Below are 24,871 nucleotides of genomic sequence, written 5' to 3'. Positions count from 1 at the left end.
AGCTGATTGTCAACTTTGATCGAGAAGGTTACAATTTCTTAACTGGAGATAAGGTGCTTTAAGATAACATTCCTAAATTAAGATCAGATTTGCTTCTGTAATAAGAATTGAATTTGTGAAAAATCTTATGTTGACCTCTCCGAGCTTAACTCAGGACTGAAAGCAGTAGAAGTTTCAGATCTCTTTGCTGTGTTGTTGTGTCCAGATGACAGTAAATCCAGTCTTGGAGGTGTTTTTGTGCTTTTCAGGAACAGTGATCTTCACACTGCTAAGGTGTGGAGAGAGAGACCCCTGCTGGACAGACAACTTTGGTTTCGTTGTTATTGCTTTTCCTTACAGTTGGAGGGAGCAGAGAGTGAAATAGTAAAATTGTTTGTATGATGTTAAACTTCAGCATTTTATTAAACATCCAGCAAAGCTTGAGTAAAAAGCTTAAGACATATGATAAAACACTGCTTAAAACCCAGTGATTAGACCTGTCTGAGAATTGTGTGGGTGTGGCTAATGAGCAGCTTGATTGACAGCTCTCTGTCAATCAATTCTGGCCTTTTGTTATTACATTGCTGTAACTGCTGGATCTCCTGAACTCTCCTTTGTGATGGAGACACTGGAGAAATAGAGACTACAAGCCCATAACGACAAGCTCTCTGAGTGAAGTACTGGTCTCCTCTCCTCAGCGTGGCCTTCACATGCAGCATAGAGTCTCATACAGGCCCAAAGACTGAAGTCATCCATATGTACTCCTGACCTTTTTCAGAGACTTTAAAAGATCTAAGGACTCACAAAGACTGACTGACGTGAGATGAGAACCTGTCTCATGCTCGTCTACCACCTATTCTAGCCGACGCGGTGGAACCATTCACGTCAAAAACATGAAGAAACACTATTTTAATGTGACGTGGCCCTTTCAGCGCATGTTGGGCCATGAGTAGTATGTTTTTCTTTGCCTTAAGGACCAATCATGGATGTAGTGATGGCTCTGACTTTAATATAGCGAATAAGAAGTGATCCATTTAATTTGCATTGAAGTAAAATCGATTGAGAGCAGAAAGACAAGAGCAGAGATCCTGGAGCTGTTCTGTTATTCCAGTGCTCTGCTTTACTTTCGGTTTCACTTTTGAACTTATTCATGTGAGATGTTCGTTCTCTGTTCGGCTGTAATGCCGAAATGTTTCTCCAGTAAATGTTTAATCTGATTTTAACTTTGAAATCCGCTACCTTGTTTCTTTTATGCTGTGTTGGGAATTGTTGGAATTTTGCAGTAGAGTCAAACTGTACTGAATTACCCAACAATAAAAGCAATAAAATCCAAAAAAGCAGCCTTAACGAGCTGGAAGTCACTAAATACTGTTGATGGTTTTTTTCCCTTTAAATTTATGTACGGAAAACTGAAATATGCTTGACGTTTATCTCAGCTACAGGAGATTCAGCGTACAGCATGAACATACAAAATAAATTTGCAAGTCATTTACCTGCTATTAGTTTAGTAAAACGTCCTTTGAAAATCGACCAACCTTGAAATCTGTTCATTTCTACCGGTGAAAAATGTTTTACCTGTTTTCAGTGTGGAGAGAAATCTTCAACGTTGTCTGACTTTAATATCCACATGAGGATTCATACTGGAGCAGAAACTCAATGGTGGATCAGCATTGGAGATTCAGTAATGAGTAGTACCAATAAAAATACGCTTACCTAAAATAAAGATACAATGACATCATCATCATCATCATCATCATCATCATCATCATTTGTTGTTGTTTTAGGTAAAACTGTACATTTGCTATCGACTCCTAGGCGAAAGAACATGTAGGATATTAGTAACTGTGAACCCCCCTGTTTTCAGAGATGGTACGTTTCTAAAAGAAAGAACGTGTAGAGGAGGTTAGGATATCAGTGACTGTGCAAACCCCCCTGTTTCAGTAATGGTACGTTCCTAAGGGAAGCGAGGTATGTTTCCCAGTTGAACATTAATGAACAAAACGGAGTTTTGAAGTATAAAAACTATTTTATATGATTTTCTGTCGAAATATGTAAGAGAACAGGGCAAATCGCCGCGTGCCGTTAATTATCGCTGTATAGACGAGCTAAATAAGCTTTATTCACCAAAGTTGGCCAAGTTTAGCAGCTGCTAGCAATCAGGCTAACTGAGGCTAGCAGCTTTGCTAAGCAGCGGTTCGGTTCTGAGAGTAAATGGACTCGATAAGCGTCTTTACTGCTCACTGGGAACCTTTTTAATGTCTACTGTGTTTATCTGTTGTCCACAAGCGCAAGCAAACAAGCTAACGGAGCCCAGCAACTCGTTTCCAATGGTTACAGCTGAGCCGAGTCGCAGCAATGCATTGTGGGCAATGTAGTTTCTACATTGGCACATGAAAGGTGAGCGAGTAAAATACTTATTTCGGAGTTTTTGTGTTTTACAAGCGAAAATAAGTTTGTTCCATTAGATAAAGATTTAGGCAGTGAGTATTTTGGTTTAAAACAATCTGTTACTTTTAAGAGATTTAATGATTTTAAGAGTTAAACGTGAATGAGATGAAAATAATCCACTGGTTTGAACATGGAGCTGCATAACGTAACAGCCAGTGTGATGGATAGTGTTAGTGCAGCATGTGCCCCACCGAGTTCTCCACCTTGTAGTGAAAAACAGAACTATATAAGTTTTAGTTAAATGTATTTGTATAGTTTAACAAATCACTTCAACGCTGCTGGCTATCAAACCATTTAGCATCATTTTATACCACATTTTAGCATCTCTGTAATCAACCTCAGCATTTGTGAATGAGTGAGCAGCTTATTCCAAATTATAGACTTCTGATTGGCTGCCTGAATTCTGTATGCATGTAATTAATGTTTCATATTACTATCACAATCACCACCACCTTCTCTATATGGTCTTAAATTATTAGTAAAGTGTTTATTTTTACATAAATGACTGCAACTGTAACAACTGCAATTTCCCCCTGGGATCAATAAAGGAATCTGAATCTGAATCTTAACATCTGCACTTCTTAATTAGTCTGTAGTTGTCAGTAAATATACCCACTTTTGGTACCTCTTACTCATTTCTAGTTTAAGCCACACCCACGTTCAGTTACTTAATTAGAACTTAAAGCATCAATAAAGTTTCATTCAGGAATCAATATCAAGATCAATATATTGTTATTGGTGTCAGTATCAGAACATTGTAATGCTGCCCAGGTCTAATCAGATGTACTGAGAACTTTCTCATTCTCTATTTTCCTAAAAGGCTCTGACCCGACATTTTCACTCCAGCAGTGTGGGCTTCACTGGACCACATGTGAAGATGTCCCTTGTTAAAGAGGAGTGTGAGGATGTCAGTGTGATGGAGGCATCTGGACTGAAGACAGAAGACAAGGAGATGAAGGAGGGTCAGTGTGAACTTTAGAAACAGTGAGGCTTTCCTAATATCAGTGTTCAGAACTTCACAATAAAGAGGATATTCTGTACTTTATTCACAGTCATGGTTTCTTTTCGAATCCAAAAAGCCAGAGTTCAGAGTCAAAACGACCAAGGCCAGAGAAAGCTGAACGTTCCTAATGACCTTCTAAATTACTTCAGCAGACCTACCAACCTGTAAGCCTGTTGCGTAGCAGGTACACATGACATCAGTGTGTGCTGGTATAATTGGTTACTCTACGCAAAAATCTGGTAATGCCTGTGAGGTTACTTGAAATAGTCCTAATGAAATATCCGGTTTGCTGTCTGTTTACATGTCCAACATGTGAAGGCAGCATAACAGCAGGAGGCTGGAGCATGTAGCCTTCTGAAAAACAAAGAGCAAGGGTTCAACTAATCAGCGCTGGTATCAAGCAGTGATGACGAATGCATAATGTAAGTCATTTTAAGAGACTACAAATCAACAGCAAAAAAATGAGGTTTTGTCCTGCTTGTTCAAGTCGTCTGTGCAAGCTTCTTTCCATTCATCCAGAAGAGCATTTGTGAGGTCAGACACTGATGTTGACCGAGAAGGCCTGGCTCGCAGTCTCTGTCCTAGTTAATCTCAAAGATGTTGGCTGGGGTTGAGGTCAGGGCTCTGTCAGGGCCAGTCAAGTTCTTCCACACCAAACTCACTCAGCCAGGCCTTTATGGAGCTGCCTTGTGCACTGGGGCTCAGGTAACGTTCTCCTGGCATTTGCCAACTCCAGACTTGTCCATCAGACTGACAGATAGAGAAGCTGATTCGTCACTTCACAAAATACATTTTGCACAATACGTGGTGCTTTACACCCCTCCATCCGATGCTTGGCTTTGTGCTTGGTGATGTAAGGCTTGTGTGCAGCTGCTCACAAATGTTTGTAAAGGCATACTGCATGGCTTCATTTTATACACCTGTGGCAATGGGACTGAATGAAACATCTGAATTCAGTGATTAAGAGGTGCGTCCCAATACTATATACATTTACAGAGAGGTAATTCTTTAATGCAACAACTTTTCTTTTTTTCCTCATAGAACCATTATTTAAAGACACCGAAGAGGAATGTAAACCAGATGTGAAGCCATTTCCAGAAGAATTTAGCGCACAGATATCGGACCTGAACACTGAGCAGGAAACAAGCTTCAGTGTTGCTGATGCCTCCCACCTGAAAGAGCACCAGCAGCAGTTGGACATACATAAAGAACAGAGACCTTATCAGTGCTCTCACTGCGAGCTGAGGTTCCAGTACATGTCAACTCTAAGGCGGCATGAAAAGACTCACGCTAGAAAAAAGGCTTCCACCTGCTGTGAGTGTGGGAAGAGCTTCTCCTCTGCGAGATCTCTCAGATTTCACATGGACATGCATGCAGGAAAAGAGCATCATCAGTGCTTGCAGTGTGGTTGTCTTTTCAGCAGTTCACCACAGTTAAGACAGCACAAAAAGACTCACACACAAAAGCCTTTCACCTGCTCTGAGTGCGGAAAAGGGTTCTCAGATTCAGGCTGCCTTAAAACCCATATGAGGACTCATACTGGAGAAAAGCCTTTCATCTGCGCTCACTGCGGGACAGGGTTCACCACTTTAGGCGCACTGAAAAGCCACCTGTACCTTCATACAGGAATCAAACCTTACAAGTGCCCCATATGTAGAAAGACGTTCACACAACTTTCATGGTTAAATGCACACCAAAGGATTCACATTGGGAAAGACACTTTTACCTGTTCTCATTGTGGAAAGACCTTCAGGAGGAAGATCAGCTGTGAAATCCACATGAAGGTTCATAGCAGAGAGAAGCGTGTTACCTGCTCTGAGTGTGGAAAAGGTTTTACAAGATCACGATATCTTAAAATCCATGTCATGACGCATACTGGGCAAAAGCCGTTTTCCTGCTCCGAGTGTGGAAAAAGCTTTTCTGACTCAAGAAACCTTAAAAACCATCTGATGATTCATACCGGAAAAAAGCCCTTTACCTGCTCCGAGTGCGGAAAAAGTTTCTCCTATACACGAACCCTCAAAAAACACATGTTGATTCATACCGGAGAGAAGCCCTTCACCTGCACTCATTGTGGAAAAGGTTTTTCAGTGTCTGGCAGCCTTAAAGCCCACATAATGATTCATACTGGAGAAAAACCTTTTACCTGCTCAGAGTGTGGGAAAGGTTTTGCAAAATCATGCCACCTTAGAAGACACGTAATGATTCACACCGGAGAAAAAAGGTTTACCTGCTCTGAGTGCGGAAAAGGTTTTACAGAATCGAGTAACCTTAAAGTTCACATGATGTTGCACACTGGGGAAAAGCCATTTACCTGCCTTCTGTGTGGAAAGGGGTTTTTGACGTCATCCTGCATGAAAAACCACTTGATGATTCATACTGGAGAAAAGCCTTTTACCTGCTCGGTGTGTGGAAAAGGTTTTTCAACGTCATGCCATCTCAAAAGCCATGCAGTGATTCATACTGGAGAAAGGCCGTTCACCTGCTCTCAGTGCGGCAAAAGTTTTGCGAGATCCAGCAACCTTCAGTCCCACATGATGATTCATACTGGAGAAAAGCCTTTTGTGTGCACTTAGTGTGGGAAGGGTTTCTTTAGGTTGCTTGACCATAAACGTCACATGATGATTCATACTGGAGAAAAGCCTTTCACTTGCTCCGAGTGCGGAAAAGGTTTTGCAGAAAATGGCAACCTTATAACTCACATGATGATCCATACCGGAGAAAAGCCTTTTAGCTGCGCTCAGTGTGGGTCCAGTTACACGACAGCAGACGCTCTGAGAAAACATGTGTCCAAACATGCAAAAACCCAAGCAGAATCAGGGCTTTGAATGTGGGGAGAGTTTTCTTCAACTCGCGCAAGTACACCACAAAATTCATACTGGAAACCAAACTTGTACCTCTTCCTAATGTGGGAGGAAGAAAGCCTTTAAAACCCAGTTTATGATCCATACTCTGAGAAAATAGCATTCACCTCATCTGAGTGTGAACAAGCAAGTTTAAAACTAAACTTCTATGTGTAGTTTGGGGCTTTTTTACATCAGCTCACTGTAAACACCACAGAATGATTCATCCTGGAGAACAGCCTTTTACCTGTTCTCAGTGTGGAGGATTATTAGCCTCATCATCATCACTGTGCATTACAGCTATTCTGGGACCTGATTTTGGAGGTTACCAGCTACACTAATGCTCATATGATCTTTTCCTAGTGACCGCTCTGTCACCGGCCAGCAACCTTCTCAGCGAGTCACTCTTAAAAGGTGGATATGACGTCCTAAGGTAGTCGTGGTATAACACTGGGTTGAACTTGGAGGGAAGGTGGCTTGTTGACTGATCTGCTCTCTACCAATCACAGACAGCATTCGAATGTGCATATAGCCAATGGGAAGAGAGAGAGGAAGCCCACGAGGTGCACCATTTCCCTCGGCCTAGTGCGAAACGTAGTAAGAACTTACTTTTGTTCTCCGTCTTTAGTGTTAATATACCCATATAGACATACACAATGTCTGCTTATAAATGCACAAATAAAAGGCGAAAACATTGTGAACATGTACAGCGACATCACAGTGATCAAAGTATAGTGTATAACGTTTCCTCATGAAGTCCTTTCTATCATTTCATCATAATCCTTCCCTTGAAAGAAGCTTCATGAACTAATCTCGTAAAATAATAATAATTACGGCTTCTGTCTATTTTTCTTATTGCTAATTGTCAGCATATCCCAGTTGTGGAGCTTTAATGGATTTCCATGAAATGGATTTAATGGATAATGATGAGTAATTCCTGCCTGGCGCTGCTCTGCTCCTAAACTTTACAGCAGTCCCAGCCACAGAGGAGGCCGCTGATGGGATGATATGGAGGCCAGAATGTCCTGGAATCACTGGAGCAGCCAGTGAACACCCAAGACTGGAGGGTGCAGCAGTGGGTTTTGACTGTAGTGAGTATTAAAACATTATTTATACAGCACTTTTCATTTGAGGAATCTTAGTGCAGCACAGGTACAAATAATGAGCCCCAGCAGTTTATGTATATGGTGTAAACCCACACATGAACCTGTTAGAGGACTGCCCCCCCCCCGTCAGCGATGGTACGGTCCTAAGGAAAGAGGTATGTTTCTCTGTGGAACTGCAGTAAATAAATCGGACTCGGGGTAAATAAAGCCGTTTCATGGCTTCCCTTCTCCCTGTTCAGGGTGAAGAGGCGGTCAGGCGGGTTCTCCCGAGAATCGCCGTTACACTGGGTCGAGTTTTCCTCTTCCGCTGAGGGCGTCTAGCTTAGCAGATGCTAACAGGCTAGCGGAGCGAGCGGGGTTTAGAGCCTCAGTCTGCGGTTATTAAAATATTAAAATAACGGCTTTATTAAAACAACTGCATTTAAACGCGTTCGCCATCACTGTAAACACGCTTTAACGTTTGGTTTGTGTCTGAATAAACGGCTGTTAGCCCGCCGCTCCATATCCATGGTAACCGTTTACCGAGAAGATGTACGCCCGCATAAAGGCATCATGGGTAACGTAGTTTTAAGCCTAAATGTTCCTGAGGCGCTGAGGCAGTTGCCTTCATTCAGCGATTTCAAGTCATTCAGTACACATTTCACCGATTTATGGCATATTTCACTCAATTATTGCCACATTTCACCGATTTATGGCATATTTCACTCAATTATTGCCACATTTCACCGATTTATGGCATATTTCACTCAGTTACTGGCACATTTCACCAATTTATGGCATATTTCACTCAGTTACTGGCATATTTCACTCAGTTACTGCCACATTTCACCAATTTATGGCATATTTCACTCAGTTACTGGCATATTTCACTCAGTTACTGCCACATTTCACCGATTTATGGCATATTTCACTCAGTTACTGCCACATTTCACCGATTTATGGCATATTTCACTCAGTTACTTCCACATTTCACCGATTTATGGCATATTTCACTCAATTACTGCCACATTTCACCGATTTATGGCATATTTCACACAATTACTGCCACATTTCACCGATTTATGGCATATTTCACTTGGTTGCTTGCATATTTCACTGAATTATTGGCAGATTTTATTCAATTACTGGTGTGTTTCACTAAATTATGGCATATTTTACAGAATTACATTTTGCTCAGTTTCTGGCATATTTCACTCAGCTATTGCCGTATTTCTCAATTTCTCACATTTCATTGAATTAGTGGAATATGTCTGTCAGGTTCAACAGTGAGGGGCCACAGCTGATCAGATTCTTCTTCTGCTTTTATTTCTTTTCAGTCACTGTGAATTTTGACCAGGAACTCCAGCACAGTGTGTTTGGTGACGCAGATAAAATGTCCTGTGTTAAAGAGGAGTGTGAGGACGTCAGCGTCATGGAGGCGTCCAGAGTGAAGATAGAAGACGAGGAGGTGGAGACGGGTCAGTGTGGACAGTCTGGATGAGATAGATCTGTGGTTTGAGCACTCGGTGTCCTCCATACAGTACACATTTTTGCTCTAACCTCACTCCCAGTACTCCTGACCCGGCAGCTGCTCTCACAAAGCTCAACCAGCTACGTTTTACGCTTAGTTTTATCTGGATTTTTTGTCCCAGGAAACCTGTGGTCCATGTTTAGCATTGTGCATTATAAACATCATTTGACCAGTCAGGGATGTCCTTCTGTCTGACGTGGACCTCCTGGTCTGTTTGGGTCACTTTTTTTTTCTTCCTGAAAAAACAAAACCATAAAATATAATTTTTCAGCAGAGGAACATGAGAAGCATGTTGTGGTGTTTTACACCATTTAAAAGGACTTCGTGGTTCTGCACAAACTGTTGGGTTTAAGGCTCAAAAACCAATCCAAACAAAGTGCTTGTCTTGTTCGAACAAACCCAGAAAATAGCTCCTGGAGATTAAATGACCAGAATGAACATAAATATTTTCACACACTACAATATAAAGGAGCTATTATTCCAGTAAGCAGTATCACAGTGGCAGCGGCTGCTTTTCTTGTAAGAAGTGCTTCACTTTTTGCATAATTACAGCTGCGTTTGTTGGCCTGAAACTCCAGGAAACGTCCAAATTGAAGTCAGAGCTCCTTTGAATATGAGTGCTGATCTAGAACCTGTTCTTGTCAGTGAGGTGATAGTAAACAGAGCCAGTTTATGAGGAGCCCGACCATTTCCTATTTCCCCTGTTATATCACAAACAGGCCTGCTGAACAGCAGAGGGCGCCCATGAGCAAGTCCTCAATGAATGGGAGCGAATGGAGCTCAACGGCTAAAAATGAGAAGTTAAAATAGTTTCTAATCACTGAAGCAGAACTTTCCTTTAGTTTTAGACAGTAGAAAGATGGATTTCACTAAAAAACAAGGAAAACTCACCTGTGTGTTTCCTTTATTTCTACAGCAAACGGGTTTCAGGCAGCAGAAGGCGGGCTTTACTACTGGAGCAGGATGATTGATGGGCGAGCGGAGCAGCTCATTGGCTGTTTGCGCTCACTGACATCATGAACATACATGAGGCGGTGTTTTAAACTCTTATAACTCGAGTTTAAAAACTCTTAAATATAACAGTGGTGTTCAAAGGTTTTAAGCTGCTCTGTGTTCAGGAACTGATCGCATTCTTTTACATTAAAATGTTTCAGCATTTATGAACTATGATTTTGCTCAAATGCTCCCTATCAACCCATTCATTTTGGAGTCACTCTTGAGCACCCTCTAGCGTTTGAGAAACCTGGAAGACGTTGCAGAGCGGGAATTCTCCTCTCCACAAGTTCTCTGATAATAAATAAGACAGAAGTCTGATCCTAGGTAAGCAGGTTTACTCTGAGAAGCTTTGTGAACGCCAGCAATAAAATGATTTCTTCTTTTATTATAGGAAGGGTTTTACGAGTAGACATTAAAGAGGAGTTCAAACTGGAAGTGAAGCCATTTGAGGAAGTATGTGCTGCACAGAAATCTGCCCAAACTACTCAGCATGAAAGAAGCTCCAGTGATTCCTCCCAACAGGAAGATCACCTGGGAATTCATACTGGAGAAGAAGCTTTCAGCTGTTCCCAGTGTGGAAAGAACTTCACCTCTTGGAGATCTCTGAAACATCACATGGACGTCCATGAAGGAACGAGACCTCATCAGTGCTCTCAGTGCGAGTGGAGCTTCAGAAGTGTATCACATTTAAGAAAACATGAAAAGACTCATACTGGAGAAATGCCTTTCGCCTGTTCTGAGTGCGGGAAAGGTTTTTCAAAGTCAAGTGACCTTAAAATCCACATGAGGATGCACACTGGGGAAAAGCCCTTCTCCTGCTCTGAGTGCGGAAAAGGCTTTTCAGTGCCAAGCTACCTTAAAACTCACAAGATGATTCATACTGGAGAAAAGCCTTTTACCTGCGTCCAGTGTGGGAAGAGCTTCCTGACGTCGGCCCACTATAAAATCCACAAGATGATTCATACCGGTGAAAAGCCTTTTACCTGCTCCGAGTGCGGAAAAGGTTTTTTAATGTCAGGCCACCTTAAAACCCATATGATGATTCATACTGGAGAAAAGCCTTTTACCTGCACTCAGTGTGGGGCGGGTTTCACCACAACAAACGCTTTAGCAGGTCACATGTTCGTACATACAGGAAACAAACCTCATCAGTGTCCACAGTGTGGGAGGAGTTATGTGCGGTTTTCCGAGTTGAAGGTGCACCAGAGGATTCACACTGGAGAAAGACCTTATATCTGTTCTCAGTGCGGGAAGACTTTTCGAATAAAGAGAAACTTCAAATTCCACATGATGATTCATACCGGAGAAAAGCCGTTTTCCTGCTCCGAGTGCGGAAAAGGGTTTTCAAGTGCGAGCCACCTGAAAGCCCACAACATGATTCATACTGGAGAGAAGCCTTTCACCTGCACTCAGTGCGGGAAGAGTTTTTTAACGTCAACACACTATAAAACCCACATGATGATTCATACTGGAGAAAAGCCGTTCACCTGCTCCGGCTGCGGGAAACGTTTTTCCAAATCGAGCGACGCTAAAAGACACATGATGGTTCATAATAGAGAGAAACCTTTTATCTGCTCTGTGTGCGGAAAAGGTTTCTCAAAAACAAGCCACCTTAAAGCCCACATGATGATTCACACGCGGGAACAGCACTTTACCTGCTCTCAGTGCGGCAAGACGTATAAGAGAAAGAAAGCCTTTGACAATCACATGATGGTCCACACATAATGAAGCTTCTGCCTGTAGGCAGTGAGGAGAGAGACTCCCAGCACTGTACAGCATGAGAGTCCACAAAGGAGAAGAGTCTTTGTGGGCTAAGTGGGACTCTCTTAAAAAAGACGGTTCTTCAGTGGGTCTTGTTCTCAACCATTTCAGTTTCACTTTATTTGGATAGTTCACTATTGTCCCTTTTAATATTATCTACAGATGTTCAAATGGTTATCAAACTATCTGGTGAAATGGGGTTAAGGTTAGGATTTGGACCAGGGTTAGGGCTCAGACCAGGATGAGGGTTGGGTTTAGGCTTTGGGCTGAGGTTAAGGTTATTTGGATATTTTGGATATTTGGATAGTCCACTTTGGATACTTTCAAGTTACATTCAACTAAATATCTATTAAATTGACCATAATGTTCTTAACTTTAAACATGGCTGTAATCCTAACCTTAACCTCAACACAAAACCTACACCCAACTCTCACCCTGGCCCGAATCCTGACCTATATAGAGGGCAGCATGGTTGCGCGTGGGTGGCGCTGTCGCCTCACAGCGAGGAGGGCCTTGGTTCGATTCCACCGCCGGGTGACCGGGGTCCTCTCTGTGTGGAGTTTGCATGTTCTCCCCGTGTCTGCGTGGGTTTCCTCCGGGTTCTCCGGTTTCCTCCCACAGTCCAAAGACATGCAGTCAGGCCAATTGGACGTGCTAAATTACCCCTGGGTGTGAGTGATTGTGTATGTCTGTCCAGGCGACCTGTCCAGGGTGTATCCTGCCTTCTGCCTGATGACCACTGGGATAGGCTCCAGCACCCCCGGCTTAGAAAATGGATGGATGAATGGTTCTATATAGAACCATGAACATGTCAACATTTAACCATTAAATGGTTCTCTTTGGGTGTTTGTGGTTCTGTATGGCACCATAGTTTTTACTAAAGAACTCTTGTAGAATCATATTTTTTAAGAGATGGGTTTGGATCTTAAACATGAAATTGTACCTGCTCAGTGATGTGTTTACTTCGGTATTTGTATGAGGAATTTGTAGTCGGGAATAAAAACTAAAATCATGCGTTTTCTAATTTTTAAATACATTTATGATGTTATGACACAAGCAGCTGGTACGGTGATTCACTGTTTAGCTCTTTTTAGCGTTTTCCTCTTGTTTAAATATCAAAAAGTGTTTTCAGCACTGGTCATAATAATTTTCACTGTGTTTAATAATGTCTTACAGCACCGTTCTCACAACAGCCCCATTCCTTAAGAGACGAACAGCTGGGGCAAAACCTCAGCACCACAGCTGGCGTGGGAGGCCGTCCTAACACTAATTGCACTAAAAGCTCAAGTTCATGCATCTCATACAGCAGATTTTTGTATTTTCGACAAAAAGATGAAGAGAAAGAGTGTTTGTCTCCCAGGAGTTGTCGCCCATCACAGGAACTCCTTCACAATGATAGTAGGTCTAATACCAACTGGAGTTGGGATATTCAGGCTTCAGACAAACTCTGTTGAAGGAAGAATACCCTGCTGAAAAACGACCATTAGAACTGAAAACTGTTGGTTTTGCTTTCTAATGGGAATGGGCTCAGTGGTTTCCATTAGAGACTACGAGTTTCCTGTAGGACATCTTTAGATCTCATTAGGAAACCATTAAATGCAACAGGAATTAGTCCCAGAATGTCTGTTAAACCATTACAGTCCTTTACACTGTGATTTCAGCCCAACAAGATTAGCCAAACACATTACAAAACTACCAGGAACCAGTGGTGAAGCTCAGCTTCTACTTCCATCATTAGAGATCAACAGTTTTCCATAGGACATCTTTAGATCTCATTAGGAAACCATTAAACGCATCTGGAATTAGTCCCAGAATGTCTGTTAAACCTTTAGAGTCCTTTAAACTGTGATATCAACCCATCAGGAAAACACAAAACACCATTAGTTATTAGCTATTGTGGTTGGATAGTGTAGTGGGTAACACCTCTGCCTTCTACACTGTAGACTGGGGTTCAATCCCCACCTGGGCAAACACCCTACACTACACTACACAGTCCTTGGGCAAGACTCCTAACACTGCCTTGGCCTACCTATGTACAATGAACAAATTGTAAGTCGCTCTGGATAAGAGCGTTAGCCAAATGCCAGAAATGTAAATGTAGCTATTGGACAGGACCAGGAACCGGCAGGAACCAATGGCTTCTATGATTTTCTTCAGCAGGTACCTGGGCAGTGAAGAGCTGGTAGGCAAGCTAGAAGTGTGCTGACTTCCCAGCTGTAGACCTGACGCTGTAGATGGAAAACCAGGCCTGGCTTATCTTTTACCAGTTGGGTTCACTAAAGCAGAATTTGTGCACCATCATTTTAGGCTAGTCATTGTGGGCTTCCTCCCATCTTACTGATGGCATGTTCCCTGGTGGAGAGCAGTGTTTTTCTGTAGAATAGGAAAAAGATTGCAGTCTCTGATTAACAGTTGCTAGCAAACAGCATAGCTTAGCTCAACACTGTACTCATAAAGCCGCTGTAACCATTGCCGTAGCACTTTCTAATGTGTATTATCAGTGTTTGCCGCGATGTTTAAGAATGTAAAGTGCGTTATGAATCAATACTGTTTAGGTTTAGGACCCCACATTTCAGCAATGGTATATTCCTAAGGCAAACGGGATAACAGTGACTGTGTGGACACCCCTGTTTCAGTGATGGTACGTTCCTAAGGGAAGCGAGGTGTGCGTCTTTGTGGGACTGTAATAAATAAAACAGATTTATATCATTTATCGTAGATTAATGTGAAATAAAACGGCAGTTTATCGCGCACTAGGCAGCCTTTCCTCAGCGAAGCTGTGCAGGCTTTGCGGTCGCTAGCAAACAGGCTAACGTAGCTTAGCCTGTCTGTTTTGGTTCTAAAAAGAAATTAAGCGTTCATGAAATGTAAGTATGTATCACTACCCGACACCTTTTAATGTCTGTCGTGTTTATGTACAGCGTTTACAACATTAATAGGCGATGAAACGTGTTAGCAATCAATGAATGATTTTTCCGTTCGGTTTCCACGGCTACGGTTCACGCCTAGGTGCAGCAATGCATCATGGGAAATGTAGTTTTAACGCTGAAACGTGAATGGAAGATCAAACCGTTTTCTCTTGGACAGAGTGCTTGTCTGCTACGTCCTGTCTGTCATTTATCTGCAATATTATGTAGATAGATGGTCTATTTTTTGTTTATCTTAAACTGTGTAAAACATGGGTTAAATATGTGTGTTTAATGCGTTTAAAAAGGAATCAATGTTTTTAAAACACTTTGGTATGTACTGCAAACGTACCTCCCGTGTTAAAAATCTAGATTTATTTTTCTGTATAGGTAGATTTAAGCAACAATTATTCCATTCTCAAGTGTTTATTTAGGACTTATAAATTATTCTGATTTTTCATTTGGATTCCCCCAACTTGCTTCACCCTCTGCCGATAAGTGAGCTGTGGGAGTTCTGTCCTTATTTATGAAGGTTTGCCAACTTCGTTTGTTTGTGTTCTGTCATAGAAAGTATTCACTCTGGAAGATACAGCGCAATGTCATGTGTTAAAGAGGAATGTGAGGACATAAGCGTCATGGAAGTGTCTGAACTGAAGACTGAAGACGAGGAGGTGAAGGAAGGTCAGTATGTGCATCAGGGGCCAAAACATCTTAAATTTTGGACAGTGACTATTCCAGAATAACAGCTCCTCCCTTCATCATCTCATCATTAACTCCAGATCAGAAAACAGCATCACACAAACATCCTAACTAGACTAAACCTCCTAAATCCTGTCCTAACTTTAGGATGAACCCCAACAGGGTCCTACCTTATGTTTAAGGTCCGTTTCTCTGGTTTTTAGGCGGCTGAGTCAGGCAGCGTAGTTCGCTACATGGACGTATTTTATTCAGATTGAGCTATTATCCAAGCCCAACATATCGTTCAGAAACGATCCAAACCGTATTTAGTCTGAAAGGAAAACGTTTCCAGCTCTACTGTTGTGTTGGAGACCCATGTTTGATGTCTTAAGGCCGTTTTCACACTTTTCCCGAATGCCTGAGTCTGCACCCAGGACTGATTCTAGGTGTGTTTGGGGGCGGGGCTCCGAACCGTTGATCGATTGCACAGTTCCATATGTCACTTTTCTGCATGCAGGTCTGCAGAACGGTCAGCAGCTTCATCCATTTGCTGCTTTTTATTATTTGGATACAAACACACAATAGTGAAAGACAGAGCTTTCTGTCCACAACCGTCCTCAGTTCCCAATGATGACACTCAAAAAGGGAAGTGACGTAATAAGCAGTCACGTTACAAAATGAACCGATCACCCAGCCCCACTTGCGGCGCCGGGAGGCAGATAGCTTCCACATGCGCACCGGGACACTACCGAGGTTTCTGGATGTGAATCCATTTGGGAGAACTAAAGATTGGTTTTCTGGACCACTCCTGGGCTCAAAACAGCCTTCACACTAGGACTGACAAATGAATTGTAAATTTTAAAGAGTGCAATTTTCAATTGCAAGAGCAGCGATTTTAAAAAAATTATAGTCTACATCAAAAACACTCTCAAATTTTAACTGGGGAAATTTAACCTAGTAACACAGACCTACTGCTCAACTGCCTATAGATAAGGTAGACCAATCGGAGACAGCCAAACCTCCACGTGTTGTGACATCACAACCACAACTTACTGGATGTCTGGCACAATACATTCAGGGGACTCAAGCCAGAAAAGGTCAATATTCTGGCCTTCTTGGCAAAAAACACCTGAACCTCAATTTATAGATTAAGATAATCACAATTTAAATCACATTCGCAATGTTAGTGAGAAAAATCACAATTAGATATTTTCCCCAAATCCATTTCCTCAAATTCAATTCATTCGTTCATTGATGCTTAATCAAATGAAACGAACTCGCAGAGCAAGTGGCCTTAAATGTGCTTATACAGACTGTTCACTGAGTCTAGAACCATAGTTTTTATCTCACTACCGTTCATGAGCTTCTTTTCTTCTTTTTATTACAGAAGCCATATTACAAGAAGATATCAAAGAGGAGTATAAAGTGGAAGTGAAGCCATTTCAGGAAGAATCTGGCCTAAAGATGGAGCAAGAGACAAGCTCCAGAGATGCCCTCGACCCGAACGATCACCTGAGAATACATACTGTAGAAGAACCTGCAGAAAAGCCGTTCAGCTGCTCTGAGTGTGGAAAAGGTTTCACAACGTCGCAGTACCTTAAAACCCACATGAGAATTCATACTGGAGAAAGGCCTTTCACCTGCACTCAGTGTGGGAAGAGTTTGTTTAATTTAACTCACCTCAAAACCCACATGATGATTCATACTGGAGAAAAGCCGTACACCTGCTCCGAGTGCGGAAAAAGTTTTACTCAGTCAACCCACCTTAAAACCCACATGATGATGCACACCGGCGAAAAGCCTTTTACGTGCGCTCAGTGCGGGAAAGGTTTTACAAACTCAAGCCATCTTAAAACCCACATGAGGATTCATACCGGAGAGAGGCCATTCACCTGCAGTCAGTGTGGAAAGAGCTTTTTGACATCCACCCACTTCCGAAGCCACATGATGATTCATACCGGAGAAAAGCCGTTCACCTGCTCCAAGTGCGGGAAAGGTTTTTCGGAGTCAAGCAACCTGAAGACCCACATGATGATTCATACCGGAGAGAAGCCGTTCATCTGCTCCCAGTGCGGAAAAGGCTTTTCAGCATCGAGATACCTCAAAACTCACATGATGATTCATACCGGAGAAAAGCGTTTCCCCTGCTCTGAGTGCGGACAGGGTTTTTCAAAATCGAAATACCTCAAAACCCACATGAAGATTCATACCGGAGAAAATCCTCTTACCTGCACTCGGTGTGAGGAGAGTTTTTTGACGTCGGCCACCTATAAAAGCCACATGACTATTCACACCGGAGAGAAGCCTTTCACCTGCTCTGAGTGCGGGAAAAGTTTTTCAGGTTCCAAAAATCTTAAAAACCACATGATGATTCATACCGTAGGGAAGCCGTTCACCTGCTACCTGTGTGGGAAAGGCTTTTCAACGTCGCGGTACGTTAAACTCCACATGAAGGTTCACACTGGAGAAAAGCGGTTCATCTGCGCTCAGTGCGGGAAAGGTTTTTCAAAATCAAGGTACCTTAAAACGCACATGATGATTCATACTGGTGAAAACCCACTGACCTGCACTCATTGCGGGAAGAGCTGCACCACCACGAATGCTCTGAAAAGGCACATGACCGTTCATAAAAAACACAAACCTCATCCGTGCTCTCACTGCGAGGAGAGCTTCACACATCTCTCGGAGTTAAAAGTACACCTGCTGATTCACACCGGAGAAAAGCCCTTCGTCTGTTTTCAGTGTGGAGAGAAATCGTCAACATTAGCAGACTTTAATATCCACATGATGATTCATACTGGAGACGAAACTGTGGACTAAGTGGTGCATTAATTCAAGAGCTTTTAAATGCTAATCAGGTGTCAAATAAAAGCACGCCTGCCCAAACTACAGACTGTGGACACTTATTTTGTTGTCATAAATAATACAACATTGTCATAATTAATAATAATAATAATAATAACAATAACAACAACAACAATAATAATAGTGACGTTGTTCTTTTTCAAACCACACAGGAACTTCAGTTTGTCTTTTTCTCAGAAAAGCTACAGCACAACTATTTTTTGAAACCCTTAGAGTGGCTCACAAAACTAATGTTTGAAACTGTGCTAAAAGGTGAAAAATGTGGCTGAGATTTCAGTGATGGTACATTCCTAAGGGAAAGAATGTGTAGAGAAAGTTAGGTTACAGGTAGGGTCTCGGTGACTGTGAGGGTATCAGTAGGGTCTCGGTGACTGTGAGGGTATCAGTAGGGTCTCGGTGACTGTGAGGGTATCAGTAGGGTCTCGGTGACTGAGGGTATCAGTAGGGTATCGGTGACTGTGAGGGTATCAGTAGGGTATCGGTGACTGTGAAGGTATCAGTAGGGTATCGGTGACTGTGAAGGTATCAGTAGGGTATCGGTAACTGAGGGTATCAGTAGGGTATCGGTGACTGTGAAGGGTATCAGTAGGGTATCGGTGACTGTGAGGGTATCAGTACGGTATCGGTAACTGAGGGTATCAGTAGGGTATCGGTGACTGTGAAGGTATCAGTAGGGTATCGGTAACTGTATCTAATGACTAAGGAGTGTATTTTACCCAACTCCAGAGGGATGCCAAACGATATAAATTATCCTTATTGATGGTGAGGATCATATGAACCCCCCAACAGTGAGTGCAGTAATGATCTAGATAGGCTAATGTTACGTCCTCATTAACTCCTGGGCTTTTTCTGAGCTGGTGTCAGGCTATAGTGTCCGTTCTTTTTAGTGATTTCAGAATTTTCAAGCCCACGTTGTTTACAAACAGATATGCAGCTCAGCCACTGGCTGATTTCACTCGGTTATTGGCTCATTTCGCCAGTAGGTTTTAGCAAACACTGCCAGGAAACTAACACTGCACTGTAATAAACCCCGCCGACTTTTATAGTAGATCACCTGTGGCTTGAATTTTACACTAAAAGCACAGTCGATCTAAAGTCTTTGATGCAAACAGACATTGCTGATTGTCTTAATGTTACCAGCCTAGTCACTTCATAACTTCATCTCGTAGCTTTTAGCTGAAGAACAGTGAATTTATGAAGAGTTAGTCAGCTGATATAAAACCTGATTAATCCACTAAACAATGTTATTCTATGAAATCTAAACCATTAGATCTATGAAGTAAGCTTAATGTGGATGTTTATCCACACTCTCACTGCAGTGCTTCTTATCTAGGGCTGCATCCTAATAGTTAAATAAAACTTTGTTTTGAATCAGGTTTCCATGATTTTGCTTTGATCTTTGATCTTGTTAGTCATGTTAATCCACTTACAAGTGAGTTGTTGTACTTAATGAGTCAGCCATGAAAAGTGGATTCATTCAGTTAGTCAAAACTAACTGTCAAAGTGGTGGATCAGCCATAAGATGCTGCATCACAACATCACATGGTGGATTTCAGTCTTTCACACAGCAGGTCAGTCAGATAGAGGCTCAACACTGAGAGACCACAGCTGATCAGATTCCTCTTCTTTTATGTTTTTCAGTCACAGAATTTTGACCAGGCTTATGCACTAGAGCAAAACAGATCAGTAAAGATGTCCTGTGTTAAAGTGGAATGTGAGGATATCAGCGTCATGCTCGTGTCTGGAGTGAAGACTGAAGATGAGGAAGTAGAGAAAGGTCAGTGTGGATTCACAAAACATCAGTGTCTGGCATCACAAATGCTTTTTTATTGCCTATGGATTTAGAATGGGATGTCATAAAAGCTCCTGTAGGTGTGACGTTGACTTATGAATCTCTAAATCCACAGGCATTAATGTGGACTTAGTATGGACCCCCTTTGCAGCTCTAACAGCTTCCACTCTTCTGAGAAGCTTACTAGAAGATGTGTCTGTGAGAGTTTGTGTCCATTCATCCAGAAGAGCATTTGTGAGAGACACTGATGTAGGACGAGAGGATCTGGCTCACAATCTCTGTTCTAGTTCATCCCAAAGGTGTGTGATGGGGTTGAGGTCAGGATTCTGTGAGGATCAGTCAAGTTCTTCCACACTAAACTCACCCAATCCAGCCTTTATGGAGCTTCTTTGTGCACTGGGGCTCAGTCATGCTGGAACAGGAAAGGTTCTTCCCCAAACTGTTCCACAAAATTGGAAACAAACAATTGTCCAAAATGTCTTGGTGCTGAAGCTTTAAGATTCCCTTCACTGGAACTAAAGGTTCTAGACCAACCCCTGAATACAACCCCATATCGTCATCCCTCCTCCATTAAACTTTACAGCTGGCACAGTGCAGTCAGGCAGGTAACGTTCTCCTGGCATTTGCCAAACCCAGACTCGTCTATCAGACTGACAGATAGCGAAGCTGATTGGTCACTCCACACTGTTTACACTGCTCCATAGTCCAGTGGTGGTGCTTTACTCCACTCTATCTGATGCTTGGCATTGTGCTTGAAGATGTAAGGCTTGTATGAAGCTTCTCAGTCATGCAAACCCTGCCATGAAGCTCCTACGCAGTTTCTGTGCTGATGTTGTTGCCAGAGGAGGTCTGAACCCTGCAGTTATTGATCAGCAGAGCGTTGGAGACTTTTATGCTTTATGCTCCTCAGAACCTGGCAACCCGCTCTGTAACTTTATGTGGAGTTGCTATGGTTCCTAAACACTTCCACTTTTCCATAATACCACTCACAGTTAATCATGGAAAATCTAGGAGGGAAGAAATTTTATGAATGACTTGTCGGAACTGTGGCATCCTGTTACAGCACCCATCTTGAATTCAGTGAGCTCTTTAGAAGGACACATTCTTTCATAAATGTTTGTGCTTGACTTTATATACTTGTGGCAATGGGACTGAATGAAACACTTTAATTCAGTGAGTAAGAGAAGTCCATATACTTCATATACACAGCATAGTCAGCATCATTCTATCCTGACCTTTATTCCCAGAACACAGTACAGTCTTACATGTGGCCTAAATAAGTTACAGTAGTTTTTTTTTAATTTAAAATACTAGATTTCAGAAATAAGACATATATTGTTGGTGAATTACATTTGACTTGATGGCTTAGAAAGCTGCCTGTACAGAGTGCTCATGAGATATAGAAATAGCTGGTATTTTAATAATATTTCAAGTGTTTTTAAATACAATTTATTTTCTTCTTTTATTATAGGAACAGTTTTAAAAGAAGACATTAAAGAGGAGTTCAAAGTGGAAGTGAAGCCATTTGAGGAAGAATGTGCTGCACAGAAAACTGACCAAACTACTCAGCATGAAAGAAGCTCCAGTGATTCCTCCCAACAGGAAGATCACCTGAGAGTTCATACTGGAGAAGAAGCTTTCAGCTGTTCACAGTGTGGGAAGAGCTTCACCTCTCAGAGAGCTATGAAACATCACATGGACGCCCATGAAGGAAAGAGACCTCATCAGTGCTCTCAATGTGAAAAGAGTTTCAGAAGTGCGTCATATTTAAGACAACATGAAATAATTCATACTGGAGCCTGCACCCAGTGTGGGAGAAGTTTTGTATGTTTCGCATAGTTAAAAGCACACCAAAGGATTCACACTGGAGAAAGGCCTTTGTCTGTTCTGAGTGTGGAAAAACATTTAGAATAAGAAGAAACTTGACATTCCACCTGATGATTCATACTGGAGAAAAGGACTTTACCTCCTCTCAGTGTGACAAGACGTATAAGAGGAAGAAAGCCTTTGACAATCACATGATGGTTCACACATAATGAAGCTTCTACCTGTAATTAGTGTGGAGAGAGACTCCCAGCCCTGTCCAGCATGAGGGTCCAAAACAGAGAAGAATCTTTGGATTAAGTGGTAGAGAAGGGCTTGATCATGGACACTCTGAAATTGTCATATTACCACTTATATATTCGGTTCAGAGTTTGCCTTTTTAATCAGGTATCTGTATGAGGAAATGTGTGTTTTGGAATAAGTCATGTTTTATCATGTTATTTTTGAAGAAATATTTGACTACAAAAACAAAAATATCTGTATGTAAAAATTGAAACTGCAGCCTTACGAAGATGTGATGCTGCTCTACATCATGCTGGTTTTATTGTTTTCCTTCTTGATATCTTTGCTGTATTAAATTCTGTGTGAAATTCAGTTTTTTTGTAATGTTTACTATACAGTAAAATTGGATGTTGCATCCAAGTCTGGGTAAGGTTCTTCTTTTGTCGTGAGAAGCAAGAAGCAAAATACAGGGGGTCCTGGGAGTAAATTTGCCATCCATTCCCTGCTGAAGAAAACCCACGTAAACCATTAAGTGTTTCTGCTGGTTCCTATTGGCCTGTAATGTGTTTTGGCTTTTTAAAATTTGTTGATATCACAACGCAAAGGTTCTTAATGGTTTAAATGGTGATGAGTGGCTGATCCTAAATTCATTTGATGGTGTCCTATTGGAATCCATAGGTGTAGGACACTGGTGGTTTCTACTGAAAAACACTATTAGATTTCAGTCCTAAATGTTTCAGTAGGGCAGTAAAAGACTGAGCGTCTGGTCAGTCTTTTAGTCTTAAAATCTACATTACCCATAATGCACTGTTGCGAGCGTCCCTCTTCCATTCAAAGTGTTGCCATGGATACCTGTTAGGAAGGGCCAAAGGAAAGTTAACCCTTTCAATACCAAACAGTATTTTAAACACACAGAAATCTACTTTAAAGTACTTTACCAGTAATCGAAAAAGCGCAGTTTCCTCAGTGGGGTGCCAACCTTTTCAAGTGTCAGACCGATTTATGCTCACTGTTAGGGTAACTAGACTAAATCTTGTCCTAACTTTAGGATGAACCCCAGCAGGGTCCTGACTCCTGTTTAAGGCCCGTTTCTCTGGTTCTGAGGCGGCTGAGTCAGGCAGCGTAGTTCACTACCAGCATAATTAGCTCCATTTATTTCTACTGTAAAACACGGCTTTCACTGGGAGATGTTTTTCTCTTCTAACTCTGCGTTTTAAACATCTCAGACGCTGCCGACTCGAACTCCACCGCCCCTCTGATCACCTTCCTGTGTTAATGTAGATGATGGAGTTTTACAGTGATGGTGGGGAATAATGAGGAGGCGGAGCTGAACGTGTGTCTGTTTATTAGGAGGAGTACGTCAGCGTGCTCGGCTGAAGGCATCAGCATACTTCTTGCGAGCTTACAAGCTCACATACTGTCTGAACAAGAAGCTGGCAAATACAAAGTAAACATCCGCCTGGTTAATATTGTGAGCCTAAATATAAGATTACCTATATGTTTTGGTGCTTCCTACTAGTTAGTAGTACCAAATAACAGACTTACATTCAACTTACTTCTAGAGTTCAGTCAGCTGCCATGTGCACTACACTGGCCACTGCGGTTGTTCATTTTTTCTGCAATTCCATCATATTGTTTGCTGAAGCCAGGCAAGCGTCTCTGCAAGAACTACACTGAGACATTGAAGTTTTTGGGAAATGGAGACTGAAACTGGGAAGTGGTGACACTCTGATAAACAGCGAGGGGCACTTTCACATTATTCACAACTTGTAGTTCACCACACTGTAGTTGTGTTTTGACCTTACAATTACATACTATACAATATAGCTAGCTCACTATACAATACAAATTTAACTACAACAGTACCTACACAATAGACATAACTACAACTATAACTACATAGTAGAAATATTACTATATTTGTACCTACATAATATAAATACATATACCATAAACATATATACAAAAAAGCATCACATCTTTATAAGCCTGCTTTTGAAATTTTTACATTCAGATCTTTATTTTTTGATGTTTTAAAAACCCTCCAAAAACACTAAAAAGCTTTTCTTAATGTGTTCCAACATCCCAGCAGTCCAATATTTCTTAATAAATATATTTCTTATAAATTACAAGCTAATGCATGACTTCAAATTCTACACTACACATTTCCTTATATAAGACTCTTTATTCAGAGCAATGCTGCTGTAATACATGCAGAATGTGGTTTTACACTGTCTAGCTGAAATAATCAAGGCCTTCCCTGAAAAAGACATCATCTGGACGGCAGCAGAAGTTGCTAAAACATGTATATATATATCATTCAGTATTAATGGCACCTTCACAGACGAGCTTGTCACCCATGCCATGTACAGTAATGCCCGCTAAACAATCATGAATACTGGCTTTAGAACTGTGCTCTGCTAACAAGCTAACAAAAAGGAATTTCAAATGTTGATTCGTCGGACCGCAGGACACTTTTCCCCTTCCCCTCAGTCCATTTTAAATGAGCTCAGGCCCAGAGAAGGTGGCAGCGTTTCTGGATCCTGTTTATATTTGGTTTCTTCTTTGTGTTTTAGAGTTTAACAGCATTTGTGGATGCAGTGATGAACTGTGTTCACAGACAGTGGTTTTCAGAAGTGTTTCTGAGCCCATGCAGTGATTTCCACTACAAAATCATGTCTGTTTTTAATGCAGTGCTGCCTGAGGGCCCAAAGATCACGGCCAGCAGATTTCAGCCTCGTCCCTCACAGACAGATATTTCTCCAGATTCTCTGAGTCTTAAATGATATTCTGCACCGTAGACGATGAAAAGCAGAAGCTCTTTGCTAATTTAAGTTGCGAAACGTTCTTCTTGAATTGTTGCTCTATTTGATGGTGCCGTCATTCACAGAGTGGTGAACCTCCTCTTTACTTCTGAAAGACTCCGCCTCTCTGAGAC

At 41.8% G+C, this 24,871-nt stretch overlaps 3 protein-coding genes across 5 annotated transcripts; all 3 read left to right on the top strand.

The window, feature by feature from the left end:
• The first annotated feature begins 1,925 nt into the window (after positions 1–1,925).
• Positions 1,926–6,038, top strand: LOC108414306 (gastrula zinc finger protein XlCGF26.1-like). Its single transcript, XM_017687159.2, has 4 exons — positions 1,926–1,947; positions 2,266–2,376; positions 3,248–3,389; positions 4,472–6,038. The coding sequence occupies exons 3-4, from the start codon at positions 3,305–3,307 to the stop codon at positions 6,004–6,006; spliced, it is 1,620 nt and encodes a 539-aa protein (XP_017542648.1). The 5' UTR covers positions 1,926–1,947; positions 2,266–2,376; positions 3,248–3,304; the 3' UTR covers positions 6,007–6,038.
• A 695-nt stretch (positions 6,039–6,733) lies between these two features.
• LOC108414303 (gastrula zinc finger protein XlCGF57.1-like) lies at positions 6,734–20,174 on the top strand. 3 transcript variants are annotated; one of them, XM_037543689.1, is made up of 6 exons: positions 6,734–6,870; positions 7,245–7,364; positions 8,696–8,836; positions 15,120–15,233; positions 16,618–18,088; positions 19,737–20,174. In XM_037543689.1, the coding sequence occupies exons 2-5, from the start codon at positions 7,277–7,279 to the stop codon at positions 18,048–18,050; spliced, it is 1,776 nt and encodes a 591-aa protein (XP_037399586.1). In that variant the 5' UTR covers positions 6,734–6,870; positions 7,245–7,276; the 3' UTR covers positions 18,051–18,088; positions 19,737–20,174. The 3 variants fall into 3 exon arrangements, with proteins under 3 accessions (XP_037399586.1, XP_017542636.1, XP_017542641.2); XM_017687147.2 differs by lacking the exon at positions 19,737–20,174 and having other exon boundaries at positions 16,618–18,121; XM_017687152.2 differs by lacking the exons at positions 15,120–15,233; positions 16,618–18,088; positions 19,737–20,174 and adding an exon at positions 10,277–11,954.
• LOC108414301 (zinc finger protein 431-like) lies at positions 18,236–22,242 on the top strand. The gene is made up of 2 exons (XM_017687143.2): positions 18,236–19,872; positions 21,359–22,242. The coding sequence occupies exons 1-2, from the start codon at positions 19,788–19,790 to the stop codon at positions 21,724–21,726; spliced, it is 453 nt and encodes a 150-aa protein (XP_017542632.1). The 5' UTR covers positions 18,236–19,787; the 3' UTR covers positions 21,727–22,242.
• Positions 22,243–24,871: the final 2,629 nt, after the last annotated feature.

Source organism: Pygocentrus nattereri, chromosome 12, assembly GCF_015220715.1.
Source record: "Pygocentrus nattereri isolate fPygNat1 chromosome 12, fPygNat1.pri, whole genome shotgun sequence".
Classification (NCBI taxonomy): Eukaryota; Metazoa; Chordata; class Actinopteri; order Characiformes; family Serrasalmidae; genus Pygocentrus; species Pygocentrus nattereri.
Note: the sequence above shows the minus strand (reverse complement) of the source record. Positions and strands in the feature narration are given on the sequence as shown.